The following is a 16115-nucleotide window of genomic DNA, read 5'->3' as shown; positions in this document are numbered from 1 at the left end:
GTTTGTTTTAAATTGAATTCTTGTTAAAACATACATCGTGTGTGTGTGTGTGTGTGTGTGTGTGTGTAATCGCATCACAACATTAAAGGGACAGTTCACCCCAAAACCATTTATTTCCTCTTACCTGTAGTGCTATAGTTATTTCCAACCAAGCAATGTGCTGATTTACACTACAACATCAGAGGGACTTTTAACTCTTTGTGTATCACTCCGCTTCACAGCTGCTTTAAACCGCTCATTAGACCTACATTAACGGTCGGTATTTATCTTACATTGTTGTAGATTGTAGAGTACCAGACTGTTGTGGGGGCCCATTGTGTGTCCCTCTGGAGTTGCCATAAGGCCGGAAAAAAAAGATGTGGGGAGAACTTCCACTATTTTCGGGGCTCATGCGCGCGTGGGAGTTTCGGTTAAGGTAAATAGAAAGGCAGTGGTTGTCATTGGCGCTGTCACACCGTCTTCCGTCCTTTTTTTTTTTTTTTTTTCTTTTTTTTTTAGTTTTCCAGTTAGGCGAACCCAGGACGCTCGGTTACATTGGTGGCAGCGGTTCACTTCAAGCCGCTGTGACGACTTTTCTGTGGACGTGTGGAGCCGTTAGCTGTGCTGTTGTTTTTAGCTTAGCTGCTTCAGTATAGCTAGCTGGCTAACATGGTGCTTCAGGACTGTGGACTACTATGTTACAAAGATGTGGCGTGGCGAGGAGGACCCTTTTAAACCCGGCACAAACATGTTTGACAGTCGCTCGCCCAGCAGAGACTGCAGAGACTGTCTCTCTTGACCTGTCCTCTCTCTTCACTGGCGACAGGACTCAGGGTTTCCTCAGCCGGGTAAGGATTCTTTCTACTGGCCTCAGTAATTAAAGAGAGACACACAATAACAGTTTTCTTATGTTACATACTCTTATTTCACTGCAAACACACAGGTGATGGTGCATGATACTAAGCAGCTGCGCTGCGCATAGCATGTAGACCTAACTAACACAAAATAGCAGCTAGTTTGCAGAAAAAGTTTTGTGGTGCTAGGCAACAGCTATCACTTCCAGAAGTTACAGAACTATTTAAAAAAAAATTAGATGAACAAACAAATCATAATCTGTAGTCCTGTATTACTGTTAACTAATAAATGATGCTTGTTGAACTGTTGTAAAAAAGCAATGTCACAGGAGAGGGAGTGCAGCTCTACTGTATATCATCACAGCTCTGATTATTTTCGGCAGGACTCCGCCAAATCACAGCCATGATGTTATACAGTACATCAGCACTCCTTCTCGTGGGACATTGCTTAAATCTAGATTATTTGAGTTGAGTTGCTCAGAGTTGGAGGTAGGAGATCAGCTGTATAGATGTGTGTTTTCTCTCCAATATAATGGAACTAGATGACACTCAGCTTGTGGTGCTACAAAAACAGAAAAAAGAAAAAAACATTTGAAGAACTCAGCAGCAATGTCTCTTACAATCTAGATCAATAAATAGCACTACAGTTAAAAGGAAAAATATTTCCTAATTATTTTTGTGGTGAACTGTCCCTTTAACTTCAGTTCATTAACTCAGTATTTACCTTTTTTTGGCCACTTTTTTTTGGCAGCAGAAACAAGCTCTAAACACAACACTGACAAATTTGAAATATAAGGTTGGCTAAAATAAAAGAAAGTACAATAAATAGACACATCAAAGGAAACAATTGGATTTATTACTCTCTATTAGAAGGTACATGATTGAAGTCCTGAAGGGGTTTTTACATGGATGCAGTCGTCTCTTTGCCATGACTGGACAGAAACCTTTGAGCTGTCCCAGCCCTGCAGAATTAAACCTTATTTCTTTGACTCACACCCTCCTATTCTTCCATAGACATACTTGAAGAAAGGTATTAAAACCTGAAATGCACTATGCATTTTATACATTGTAAGGCAGATACAATTTGACAAATGCACCCTTTAGTGTATAAATCAAGGATCTACTGTATGATACAACCTATCAAACAAAAGAGCTCCCTAGGCTTTCCAGCAAAAAAAGACAACAGTAGTGAGTGCAGTCTGTTGGTTCTCACAAACATCCTGTAAGACTTTAACAATACAGTGCAGTGAGCAAGTGATTTTTAAAATAAGAAGTATTGGTCAAACACATTTTGTCAGCATTGAGACATTTCAGTAGTATTTAGTTTCATCTCCCAAAGAAAAAACAGATTCTCTTCCAGTCAAACGGAGTGTACTGCAACTGGTTGGCATGATTTGTATAAACATTCTCATTTTTAGTGGTGTGATCTTAAACAAACACCAGAGGCCATGACCAGAGACAATACTGTGAACAATTTGGTTTTTAATGCTGCGAGGTCAGTAGTAGTGCACATGTGGCCTTTCAGGCTTTCATAGGGACCCACAGCATACAAATATAAATAACATGGGAAAGACTACACACAAACAGTACCTGTTGGATTTGCATACAGCTAAAGACAAAAGTGCACCTATTTCTTGAAAACATAAAAAATGCAGACAATGATTTCTGACAGTGTTATCGACTGAAACAATCCCCATACAGTGTATACATTGAGGAGGTATTGTATGGAGAACAAAAGGGGCTGTGGGGGGAAACATTGATTCAAAATCAAATAGAGTGCTGCAGAAATTAGTCCTAAAATGCAGAATTGAGTAAGCATTTTAGCACTCTTGGTTCCCTCGTCTTTAAGTCAACTGTTTTTTTGAAAGGGTTTTTGGTTGGATGCCTGAAATAAGGTCTGTGGTTAACACAAGCTGAAGAGACTTTGATGTTTTGTTGTTCGACATGAAATGTGTCAGTAAATACCCCACTTACAAATTTTGAAGCTTTAACATGTCTTAAAAAAGGTGATTTTTAACACCAAAAATGACTTAAAAATTCTTGTTTTGGTGCCAACGATGACATCAGAATTATACTCATTAAAATACGGAGGGCAGGCTCTTTGGATCATCCTACTTCCATCACTACAATCAACATCTGCATTATCATTTTTCAAAAAACATCTGAAAAGACCTATAATTTGCAAAGATTTGTAACACACTGATTCATTTGTAATGCATCTCATCTGAAACTTCAGTGTTATTTGTACATTTCTATCAATTCTGTATTACTGCTTAGTCTTGAAACTTTGATCACTTGTACTATCTTTGTTTATCTTTTTCTCTTTTATGTATGATTGTTGCAATTTAGTAGGGGAGAAATGTTCATAAGCCATCATCAGCTTCTAATTAAAACTTTTAAAATCCATACAGTTATTTTTATACACATATTAAATAAACTACATAGGACTGTTGCGTACTTTGTTGACAGCCAAGTGTTAGCTTTTTATTCCTGGCAATTGCATTTATGCCTCAAAAATGATCAAAGTGGTGTTAATTGGGTGGAGATTGAACAAAATGTGTTTGCCACAGAGTTTTTTTTCTGTAATACTCAAAAATCTTCTGGCTTTTTGACGAGGAAACCAGTGCAACACTAAATTCTGCATTGGCCTACAAAACAACATCATCCCTGCAGCACTCTATGCTGCTCTGCAGTAATCGCGGGCTAAAGGAGAAACACAACATAAGCAGTGTGTCTGATACATACAGTGATGTCACTTCAGAGGTCAAAAAGTAGATTTGTACATAATTCTGTTTACAAACAGCAAGACAAAAGTAATTTTCTTCCCACCAACCAAAAAGCAGATATAAAAGATTCAACCATCTAAAACATGAGCTAACTATCAACATAAAATCTAATTCAACTGTCCTATATACACAAATATCACCTTAAAAAGCTAGGTTATGTGCAGTAGTTATACCTGGCCAGGGGAAATGCGCCCTGAGGGGAAAACAACATTGGACATGCTTTGATAATATAAAAACAAAGTATTATTCAGATTCCTGGAGTTAGTGTATTTAAAAACAAAACATATTTGCCCCTTTATTTTAAGAACAGTGTAAATAGGATTGGCTGCTGCAAAGGATGAAAGCTTATCTGAATGTCGTATGTACCAGCTTATCTGAGTGCCTGGAGCAACGGTAACTCCCATGGCAGGTTTTTGTTCTGTGGGTTGATTGAGAGACAGTGGCTGCTTTCAGATGTTATTACTACCATTTCAATATTTTACACATGCTTTGCAAGAAGCATCCCAATCTGAAGCCAGAGAGTGTTTCAGCTAAAATCAAGGACAAAACACACAGTATCAACTCCCTGGCAGCTGTTGCTCTACATTTAACCCTCCATCTTAGGCTATGTTCACATTATAAGCAAATGTGGCCCAAATCAGATTTTGTGCTCACATTTGACACAAATCAGATTTCATGTCTGTTTTTCCCATACATCCATGGGTTTCCATGTCACACTTAACTGTGCAGGCGTGGATCACTCACCGTACAGTGCCAGTGTTGTGTCAAAGACTGTTTCCCAGTCTATATGCATTTTCCCCTACCAAAAACAAACCCTTAGCCCTAACGCTTAACCACTAAGGGGTGAGCTACACCTTTACAGGGGGGAAACAATATTCAACAGGGGAACACATTTCAACAGCGAAGCGGTCCGCTGAAACTATAGAAGGATGCCGTGCCATACCTCAGCTACAGTAGGCTGCCTCAATCACCAGTAAACAGAGAATGAGGGACAGCTTGCCTATATGCTATGATAAAATTCTCAGGAGGTGCCACATATTGGATTGTAGCCCTGGACATGCTAAACTGTTGCCTCTATAGTAATTCACATTGCAGCTCCACCTTTCCAGACTACTCCCTCAAACCAGAACTGCCAGCAAAAGCTACTAACAGAACTAGTGGACTGAAATGGTGTCAGATTAGGGTCACGTCAAACATGACTGTGAACAGTCTCAGCCTTAAGATCGGATCTGGGGAAATCAAAATCAAAATTCAGCATTAAGCCCTGTGTACTGTGAACGTAGCCATGGTGAAATACATTTTTGCCTTATAATTCCTTAATGTGTATTTCACTTAAGATGGTTCTAAAAAGACAAAAAAAGGTGCTGAGTGGTGAGCATAAGGGTAACCTGAGGTTTACGACACTAAATGGAAAGAGCTCCAGGCAAGTGGTCCAAAGGCTAAATCATGTTTAACCGAAATGCTCCAGTGACTTTGAAGGCTTTAAACACATTGTTGAAAGTAAACGAGCTGAATTTACACAAACTGCCTCAACCGCTTTGTACATGCTTACATGATAATCAGTAGACAACTAAACAACACAGCTGCAGCAGAGTCAGATGGATTATTGTCTCTAAAGGATTTCTAAGCAGTTTGTGATGTGCCTGTAAGCTGTAGTCGGCACAGAGAAACCTGCACAAAAGCCTCACAAACACCCATATATTAATAACAATATCTAGGTATTTAAATAAGAAAAAATAAGTTAAAAATCACCCCTAACCCTCTCACCTGCCCCCTTTAAAAGACAAAAAGAGCAAATGCTGTTTCTATTAAGCGACTGTGATCATAGAGACTTTGAGGAAATATTAGCAACTGGTTTTCAAACTGTTAAATGGTTAATTACATATCCTGCTATCGATTGCATACAAGTACACAGGAAATCCAAGGATCCTTGTTAGTACGGAGTGTAGAGAGGAACAAAAAGGGCAGCAGTAGCTGAGGACAATACAGGAAAGGTGTTCTTGGTAGTTTGGCTGGGTAAGCGAGGTAGGGTTTGTCAGAAATCAAGTGGCTTCAAAACTGGCAGGAGTGTCTATGGAGGAATATTTTACAAAGTGCGACTCTCCATCATTTTCTCTTACTTTGTGCGTTCTCTGTCCAAGGCCCGGCCCTTTCCTCTCAGTGTCCTACAGTCTGAAGTCGGGTCCTGCTCAGAGCTCTTTTATCAGCGCTCCACTGACTTAGTTCAGACCTTTATGTCCTCTTGAATGCTGAGCTGGGAGAGGGTCTTCTTGATGCGCAGGGCTGTCAACCGGGCAGCTCCATTAGCATACCAGCACTCCCTCATGATTTTTCCCATAACACGCAAGGCCTGGAATAGCAGAAGGGGAAGAAAATACGGATTAAAAGCTTACAATACTGTATAATTATGATGACGTCCCAGCATAGTTTTCAAAGCCTTGTTTGAAAAGACTCAGATCCTGTACAAGTATTGTGTTGCCCGTGTTAATCCTCTAATTTGGTTTGAAAATGTAAATAAAAATACAAGGGATGCATTAAGAACTTAAGGACAAAAATGATATTAGTATTAGTATTAGTATTAAATATTAGTAAATAAATATATATTGTATGAAAAATACACACACATACACACATACAGGAATAAATAAATACAGACGTAGACAAATAGATACACAAAGAAAATAAATAAATCCTAATGTTTACCTTTCTACCACAGTAACATACAAAGAAAATGAATAAATAAATAATTGCAATTATACAAATGAAGAAATAAATTTAAGATATTCATTAATTTCCCACTTAATTATCAACATTTAATTATTTATGCATTTATCTATTCATCTCCATATTTATTTCAACATTTATGTTTTCATTTATTCTTTTATTTCATTATTTGAGCATTTCTTGTTTGATTTATTTATTTTTATCATTTATTTATTGATACTTTTTTCCATATTCATTTACTTATTTGTCGATACTTAAGTCATTTTATTAAAATAATTTGACCCTGGGGGACGAACCTTGGACTTCTTTTTAGTGATTTTACATCATGTCTATATCTAGCAGTTAACTTGATGACTGTGCTGACGAAACCTTAAAAATAAAAAACAAACGCTGTACTAAACTGGAATTAGTCTTCCAGTGTGGGTGCAGATCTTAAACAGTAACAAAATTTTTGCTTTGATCGATCATTTTTATACCTCGTAGCTCTGCCACCAGTTAGGGATATTGGGTCGTAGCTTTTGGTCGCACACCAACTTTCTCATCTCCTCTATGGAGGGGTCAGAAGGAACCAGGTCATAGTAGGGCAGCTGGTATTCTTCATGGATACCTGATAACACAGGACAGTGTTGGGGTCAGATCAGTGCTGTGATCTCAGTTGTTAACATCGATAAAAAAAATCAAACAACACAGTTTGAGTATCCAGAGTAAAAACAAAAGAGTCTGACCTCCACTATTACAGCGGCGTGCGATCTCCCAGTAGACCAGCCCCAAAGCATAGATATCAGCACATTTGAAAGAGTCAAAGTGTCTCATGTTGATAGTCTCATCCAGAACCTCTGGAGCCATGTACCTGAGAGATGTGAAAACAATCCCAGTTTGTAATCATGTGCAGAGCTAAAGGGTTTTCTAGGAAAGGTGTCAAAGATATCTGTGAGAAAGGACAATCGGGGGCTGCAGGTGTGTGTGTGTGTGTGTGTGTGTGGACACAGACCTCTTGGTGCCCACTCTCTGATTGGGCGCAATGTCGATGGTGTCTGTGGCTGAGTCATGACGGACAGCCAAGCCTAGGTCAGCGATAGCACAGGTGCAGTTCTTTTTCACGAGGATGTTCTTGGACTTCAGGTCTCTGTGGGCGATGCCTGGCTTTCCTACCAAAACATAAATGTACACCACAGACACTCGTGAATTCTGTTTTTTTTGTTTGTTTTTTTAGCATGTCAACCCTTAACAATGTCATAAAACTGGGAAAATATGTTGGTTTTTTTTTACTTTGGGGAAAACTGATTTCAAAGATAACCTACAGATCATGGATGCAAGACTATATGACTTAGACATGAGAGCAAAAAACTATTTACTTGGTCATATCAAAGGTATTAGGTAGATAGTTGGAAAAACTGAGATTCAGTTACTGACATTTAGAAATTCTGTGCATTTTTACCACAGTGGATTCTAATTACTCTTTATTTTTCAATGGGTTAACCATTTATTTATTCTTTTTTCATTGCATATGCTGCCATCTTGCAATGTTTACACATTTAGACACTGCGTCAATAATAAAACGATGTCTATTTTTGTTGTCCAGCTGAACATACAATAGGCATTGCTCTACCTTGCCTAAAAAAATTTACACCAAGTGCTGCAAGACTAAGACTTGGGGAATCATTATGGATCCCAACCTCCCGGATAACTGCCTTTTCTACCTGTTGAGGTCAGAAAGAAAGTATAAACCAAACTATTACTGAGAGGCTCAGGATGAGCGTCGACCGTCACGCCACTGCAAACCTAAATAAAGGCTGCATAAGACATAAGGCATTTAAGAAAAAAAATTAGTCTATTGTTACTGTGACATTTTCTGTTGTATGACTCAGTTGCGTCAGAGTCTTGCAGTAGATGGCATAGATCAATTGCAAACATGAGAGGCTTTGTGCTCATCTGTGGGGAGTGAACAAAAAGAGAAATGGATTCAACCAGCACTATAAGTGATAAAGTGTTGCTGTCACCTTGGGTTCCTAAAATCTCCATGTGCAGATGTGCCAGGCCGCTGGCTGCAGACAGTGCTAGTTTGATCATCCCTTCAGTAGTGACAGAGTAGCGGTTCAGGTAGTCGAACAGAGAGCCGTGCTCATGGTAGTCCGACACCAACCACAGCTGGGTCCATGTGCCGTTATCTGAGCAGGGGATAGAAATGTAGAGATACACAAGAAATTCTAAGTTTACTTAAAAGTGATGAATTATTGCGCACCAAACAAAACACACAGACCAATAACCCTTAGCGCTAAATTTTTTTATCCATTTTTCAAAATGTTGTGATGTCACCGGTTTCCACCTTTGTTGTCAGCGGCTATAAAGCCCAGGATGTTTTCATGGCGGAGCATGATGGTCTGATAGATTTCAGCCTCACGGAACCAGGATCGCTCTTCTCTGGAAGAGAAGATCTTCACCGCCACGTCACCACCTCTCCAACGTCCCCGCCACACCTCCCCGAAACGCCCTTTACCAATGATCTCTTGGAGGACGATTGTTCTGGCAACAGTCCGCTGGACAAACAGAGGCAGTCCTGCTCAGAATAAATGAAAACATAGAGCCGTCATCAACAGTTTTCTGACATTAACTTCATCTTTTGAAAAAAATTTAAAAAAAAAACACAATGAAAGTGCTGGGCTGCAGCTATATTATGACACTGTGCACTGACCAGAGCCTGAACCAGACGTGGACAGATCGTATATGAGATCCTGCAGGGTCCTGTCTTTGGCCAGGTAGAGGTGGTCACAGGAGGGGTCCTCCACCTCTAACCTTTGCCTGTGGCTGTAGGCCCTCTGGTGGTACTGATACAGGAACACGCCCATCAGCAGCAGCAGACACAGCAGAAACAGCGGCCCCGCAATCACAGCCACCAGTTCCACCAGCCCCCACGTTCCACCTGGGCCATAGCCTCCCCCGAGTCCTGACTGAGTTGTGACTGAAAAGACAGCAGTGGGGAATTAAATTGGAACATCTGACACTTAGTACACACGTAAGACAGACTTGGATCCCTGATATGAACGGCTCTGTGTTCATGTAGGATGACAGTTTAAAGCTTTTGGCTGAGAACACAATTACAAAACCGAGACCACATCTTACTCTTGCATTAACTTCTATTGATTATTCCCAGTTATTTAAAAAAGACATGCCCAATTCACTACACTGAAAGGTTTTCACTGTGAGAAAAAAAGGTACGAGAAGTTTTGAAATTGTGCTAACAGTGTACTAATACTGTAAAAGGTCTCATCTTTGTAATACTTGTGTTGAGTTTCTCCTAAACCAGTGATTCAGACAAATTAATGATTTTCTGGGTCCCTGAAGTTTTAGCATAAATTATTAAGGTACCATAATAACTCCAAGATCATCCACTGTGCATAATGTAGAAAAAAACTGTAGTCTTTTTACAACCATTTTTCACACAGTGCTGCATAGTTTTAATGAGGATATCTACACCCGATGAGTAAGTAAGAACCCGCACTGAGCAAAGCAATTTCAGGCTCGCAAAAGCCTGATTCATTGGCACAGAATCCCGCAGAGAAAGTTGCTAGTCCAGCATTGACAACAACTGCCTACATTGCAAAACAACTGAACAAAGGAAGACAGGAAGATAGAAGAGAGTTGAACCGCGTCTGTCAGTAAGGAAAACAAAACATATCTCAATATCACCAAAGTGCTTCAGAGATGAAGAGAATAATAGCTAATAGATTAGCCTTTTGCTAACTGGATCTTACGACTCACAGCTGCAGCATGAAGTCCATGTTTTTGTAGCTAACTTTTGCTGGAGCCTCACATTAAAGTGTGTCCCCAGTCTCACTCTCTGCTGTTACAGACCACCTTGCCAGGAGGAGAGTTTTCCTCGGCAGCAGTTTAAGAGCCGGACCCAAAGTCAATGGCCGCAGCAACCCAAATTCATCCAGCGCAAACCCTACCTCTGAGGGACCAGACAGTCTTGACACCATGCCGCTGGATCAGCAAACTTTCTATTGCTGCTGTTACAAAGGTTAAATGCAGTGCTGCAGCAGGCCACCAGCCCTCTATGAGACCCGCCGCTGAGGTGTTTGTGCCGCTCTCCGGGTGAGGCAGTTCACAGCGGTGGAGAGCAAGGTGGAGGGACTGTGAAGTGGCTAGCTAATTCTCATCTCATATGTGGATGAGGAGGGGCTGAGCAAATGAGCAACAGGCAACTCTACAACAATGAAATAATATTAAAGAAATATATGGATGGGAAACACCAGTTACTGTATGAAGCATGTGCATATGCTTGTGGGTGTTGTTTAGTTGGAGGGGCTTAGGACAGAGAGGGGTGAGAGCTGCAAAAGGAGGGTGTGTTTTCATATTCTGCTGTTCGTCTGCCTTCTCAAGATTCCTGCATACCCCAGGTTTAAGGTCTGGCACTCGGTGATAGCCACACTAAATGTTATTGATTATAATGTATATGCAATGTGATACTTCACAGTTCTCACCTGAGGGTACTTTGAGGTCGATGCTGTTGCAGAAGTCAGTGTAGCAGCAGTGGATGTTAAGCAGGCCCTCTGCACCTAGGCAGAAGAATGGTTGTCCAGGGGGCACAAGATTGTCCCGTGTGATGCACCTACGGACATGTGGCTCTTGACCATCAATGAGTGAAGTGGAGGCCATGCAGGCTCCATCGGTCTCACACTGGAAACCAGTCTTCTCACACTGGGGAGTGGTGCAATTACACCGCAGAGCTGCAGGGATGGAGGGGGCAGAAGAAGAAACAGTGTGAGACGAAACAGCTTTCATGATTAAAAATACTAGACTTAAGTCTGTGAGAACTGTTAATGGATAATGTGCAAAGGCTGCGAATTCATTGTTACATAACAGTCAAAATGTCAGAGCAAAGTACTTTTTTCCTTCTCTGCTGTGGAGGGGCTTACAGTACACATCATGTGCAGCAGAGGGCAATGACAACCAGCAGTAACAGTATGCCTTTAAGTATGCAACATAATAAGCTTACAAACGTACAAATCATTTGCAACATAACCTCACATGAAGCCCCAAAGCATGAAGGCCATTAACTAGAAATACTATGTCAGTGATGAACTTGTATTGTGGTTTCTTTAGCATGTGGCATCTCAATAATGGTAATATTTGTGGGAGACCAGCTTGAGGCAACCACCTGGCAAGGTTAGAGAGTAATACTTTGCAGCCACCCCCTTTAAATATTTCAAGTACTGAAGAAAATTTTCAGAAGAACGATGTGTTGCAATAGATGAACTTGAGGTAAGGACAGAGACATGGAGGATGGCGCTGGTGAGGCTCAGGAAGTAGAGGAAATGTTGGAGGTCGGGTGGGGTGTGTTTGGCTGGCAGGGGCTTTGAGAGGATGGGTGGAGGGTTTATGTGAGGGCATGTAGGAGTAGAGATGAAATGGCCAGCTGTGACTGTGATTTGACTTATTAGAGACTGAAACTTCCTCTGTGAGACAGAGTAATATTATTAAGACAGAGACATGATGGGACATTCCAGTAATTCTGAAAAAGCCCCCAGTGGATTCTCAGTGGAAAACGACCTTGCCAGAGAGCCTGTGCGAGCTGGATGTGTGTTAGAAAATCTGCACACATGAAGCTGAACTTCAGAGTTATTGTGTCTACCAAGGAAATGTAGAGTTAATGTGTTACAACACCTTTTGTGGTGCTGACTCATACAATGCCAACACCTATTTGGCAGATGCTGGTTGTCATACAAGAAACACAACATCTTCCAGAGAAATAAGGAAGATGAACGCTGACTAAACATGAAATGAGACTGACGTTTCAGATTTTCCATAGCTGTCAATTTCACAACTCTGATCCACATCGGGCTGATTGTTTTAAAACCGCAAAGGAGTGCAAATGAATTTGCTGTATTGTTTGTGTATGTGTGTATATATTTATTTATGTTTGTAGTTTATATTATTATAACCTTTTTTCCAGTAATGTGTGGTGGTGTTGTGCAGTGGTTGGGCTTGATAAAAGGGTGGGTTGGGAAATATAAAAAAAATGGTGACCTGTAAACTGACATTTTTTACATTTGCCCGTGTTTTTACAGCAACTATGAAAAAAAAAATCTCTTTTTATTCTCTCTCCTTAAATATCTGTTTATGTTGATAATGCAATCAATTAGTCATCTGGCAGAAAATGAACCAGAAAGTATTTTGAAATTGACTAATCCTTTAAATCATTGTTCAAGTTTAATTAGTTTATTATATATCATATCATTAGGCTAGAGTTCCAGATTCTCAAATGAGATTCTTCATTTATATTCTTGGTCAAAAAAAGCTACTTTAATGGTAATTTTCACAACTGTTAAATTATAGAAAAAAAAACCCCAAACAGATTAATTAATTAAGAAGACAATCAGCAATTTAGTTTGTAATGAAATTAACTGTTCGTTTCAGCCTTTGCTTCTTAATGGCAATACTGTAATTACAATATTGTTGAATCAATGTGATGAACTTTTCTTTTTTTATCTTCAACTCTGCTTATTTTATCTATTAAGGGGTTTTCCAACTGTATTTTTCAGTAAATATAGATGATAAATAAGGATATTTTACATATCGCCCACTCCTACTGTGCCCATCAGACAACAACCCACACATTTTATCAACCTGTTGTTGAGTACTTTCTAACTTCTCTTACACAGAGAAAAATGGAATAATGTTAAAATATATATATATATATATATATATCTACATAGAGATGAACCTACTGTGAACACATCAGATTCACTGGGCTCCAAATCATTATAAACTGCAAAAATCTACTATCAGTTGCAGGTAAACTTGATGCAACACACAATATTATATACATCTGTGCATTATTTATGTTTATAGCAACACTGTAAAAAAGTAAATCCCAACTTCTGTGTCTTGCTGCTGAAGATATGAGATTACTAATGTGTGTAATATGAGCCCATCTATTATAATTACATTATATTTTGAGCACTCCGAAGTCTTGCAACAGACGATAATAATGGCATAATTATATAACTAACGACATGTCAAGTGTCTCCGAATAACGTTAATGGAGGTGATTGAGGGCTCACAACATACAGCGGAACCAAACATCTCTATAGTTGCGCACGTTAAATAAGCATAAAACTGAGCGCAAAGCTAAGCAGGTCTGTTTGTGTTTACAGCCAAATAATTCACTGAGCTGCTACCCAACACACCTTCTAACTGCTGCCTCAGACTAGCCTGACTGGCTCGACAGCCACGGAAACACGGTGAGATATCGTGTTTTGTCACATTTACACGAAAGCTACTTAAATAACACTCTGGTTTACACAAATTAAGACTGACCTGGTTTCATGCCTATCAATTCAATTCGTCGTTCCCGGCTAGGCTAGCTAACCGAGCTAACGTTAGCTAGCAGCTAACTCCTCGGTCGTTAACCGTCATGATGGCAGCAGCAGCAGCGGCTTGTGAACAAAACAAACGATAAGTCACTCACCTTCGCTGGTTTTGTACAGGACGGCCTGAACAACCACGACGGCCAACGAAATCCGTAGGTTAGCCATGATCAATAAATTCCCGGTTCATCGCATTAAGACATTTAGTTAGCTAGCTTTAGATGTGGCGAGGCGTGATGGTGACAGCTAACCAGGCTGTCAGTGCACAGTGAACAGTTTACTAACATGACCCACCAGCAGGCTGCAGCACAGACACACACTGAGGATTATTACACTTGTGAGTTAGTATCTATCTATCTATCTATCTATCTATCTATCTATCTATCTATCTATTTACACAACCATACATCTAGATATCTGGGTTAAAGATCAACATCATGAGAATGTACTGTATTCCTGGTCATGGCTGGCAGGTTTGCGTTAAGAGACAGATATGCAACACAATATATGCTATACTGGGGTTTCCCCCAGATCCTTAAAAAGTCTTAAAAGGCAATAAATAAATTAATCTTAAAAATAAGGCCTTAATTGGCATTAAAATGTCTTGAATCAATCTTTCAAAAGTCTTAAAAATGCCAAGACATACAGTAGAAAGCAGGATATTGTAAATTCCTTTTTTAAAGATGTTGCATTGTAAAATCTAAAAAAAGAAGATAATATCTATTTTTTAAAAGTTTTTTAAAAAAAACTGAATTTCTCTTGTATTAATGTCACAAAGATCTGGATATAAGATTTTTCTCCCCAGCATTTGAAGTAAATCGTCTGACTTGTTAAGTCGACCAAAAAGGTCATTTTTTATTTAAAAAAAAGTCCCTAACCCTGAGTAATTTATGTCAGTTCATGTTTTTTTTCCCTTCAGTTTTGGTTATCGGAAAATTAGTTTTACATTGAATTCCGACTGGCATTAAAAGTCTCTTTAAAAGACTTTGATCAAACTTACCTTAAGCTGTGGAAACCCTGTTTCCAAAAATGACACAGGCTACAGTGTCAGGTCACAAAGGTTAATCACAATTGTTTTCTCAGAAGGCACATGTTACCAAAGTGAAAGATGAACAGGTATAATTTTTTGTTAGGCCAACTATCAGTTAAACTACTAAACAGTAAGAGATGAAGTGAGTGTGTGTGTGTATGTGGGTGTGAGAGGAGGGGGATTTGCAATATTTTTGTGTAGGGCATCTGTGCACTTACTATGTGTAGGGCATTTGTGTAATATTTTTTGAAGGACTTTTGTGCAGTTACTTTTGGTAGGGCACCTGTGCAACACTTGGTCTAGGGCAGGGATATCCAAACTTTTTTGGATGGGGGCCAGATTTGATAATGTGAGAAATTTCTGGGGGCCAGCTGCTGTCTGTTTATGAAAATATATTGTGCTTGCATTGCCTGCATAGTCGCCTGCGTAGTTCCTACTTGATGCATGTCCATAAACTGCACGATAGTCCTTCATTATGGGGTGAACAGAAAAATGTGAATTTATCTAGCTTGACTAACTGATATTATGTAGTGGGCCACATGTAGTATATTGTGAAAGAGAAGCCGCATGCCATTTAAAATAGGTCCAAGGGACACCATTGGCCCTCGGTCTAGACTTTGGACATGCCTGGACTAGAGTTTCAGGTCAGAAAGGTCAGTCACATTTTTTTGTCAGAAGGTACAGGTTACCAAACTTACTTATCTACTTAAGAGTAAGAGATTAAGTGTGTATGTGAGGGGAGGGGGATGTGCGATATTTTGGTATAGGACATCTGCGCAATTACTATGTGTGAGGAGGATGTGCACAATCATTTTGTATAGGACTGCAGTTAGTAGGGCATTGTGCAATGCTGTGTCGCCTGTCCAAGACAAACTTCTTCTCCTGGAGACAATAAAGGCCAATCTCATCCAATTAGGTTCCCATTGCTGGAAAATACTCCCCCAAATTATTCAAGGATTAGAGGAAAGGGTGCTTCAGCAAATATGTTTTTGTAAGTTTCACCCCCAACCCTCACATACATGTTTGTTACTCTATGACAGGGGATTGTTGTCCTTAGTTATGGTGAAGTGTGTAAGATTTGATGGATTTAGTGGTGTCTAGTTGTGAGGATTTCAGATTACATCCGATGGTATCTTCTCCCAGTTAGAATTCCTTCAGTGTTCAGTATTAAGGGGGAATTTATACTGGGAGCCAAATTATTCCCAGAGGTCTCCTCCTCTCCAAAACAAACAGTTCTAGTAATTTATGCCTGTAAAACACTAAATAAAGCAGTTTCATGTTACAAGTAAGTGTATTTCTCATGCTGCTTATTGCAGATGGGCTTCTAACAACTGTATTCAACGTGAAAACATGAATGGCTCTGTCTAAA

General features: G+C 39.7%; 1 protein-coding gene across 1 annotated transcript; it reads right to left on the bottom strand.

The window, feature by feature from the left end:
- Nucleotides 1–1667: 1667 nt before the first annotated feature.
- On the bottom strand, nt 1668–14004 carry LOC121955783 (activin receptor type-1B-like). Its single transcript, XM_042503867.2, has 9 exons — nt 13818–14004; nt 10828–11073; nt 9036–9302; nt 8670–8900; nt 8344–8511; nt 7335–7491; nt 7069–7193; nt 6820–6950; nt 1668–5969 (listed from the first exon to the last, which is right to left on the bottom strand). The coding sequence occupies exons 1-9, from the start codon at nt 13882–13884 to the stop codon at nt 5844–5846; spliced, it is 1518 nt and encodes a 505-aa protein (XP_042359801.1). The 5' UTR covers nt 13885–14004; the 3' UTR covers nt 1668–5843.
- Nucleotides 14005–16115: the final 2111 nt, after the last annotated feature.

Source organism: Plectropomus leopardus, chromosome 2, assembly GCF_026936395.1.
Source record: "Plectropomus leopardus strain MGB_pleo_1.0 chromosome 2, ASM2693639v1, whole genome shotgun sequence".
NCBI classification, from domain to species: Eukaryota; Metazoa; Chordata; class Actinopteri; order Perciformes; family Serranidae; genus Plectropomus; species Plectropomus leopardus.
The sequence above is the reverse complement of the archived record's forward strand: the minus strand, read 5'-3'. Positions and strand labels throughout refer to the sequence as shown.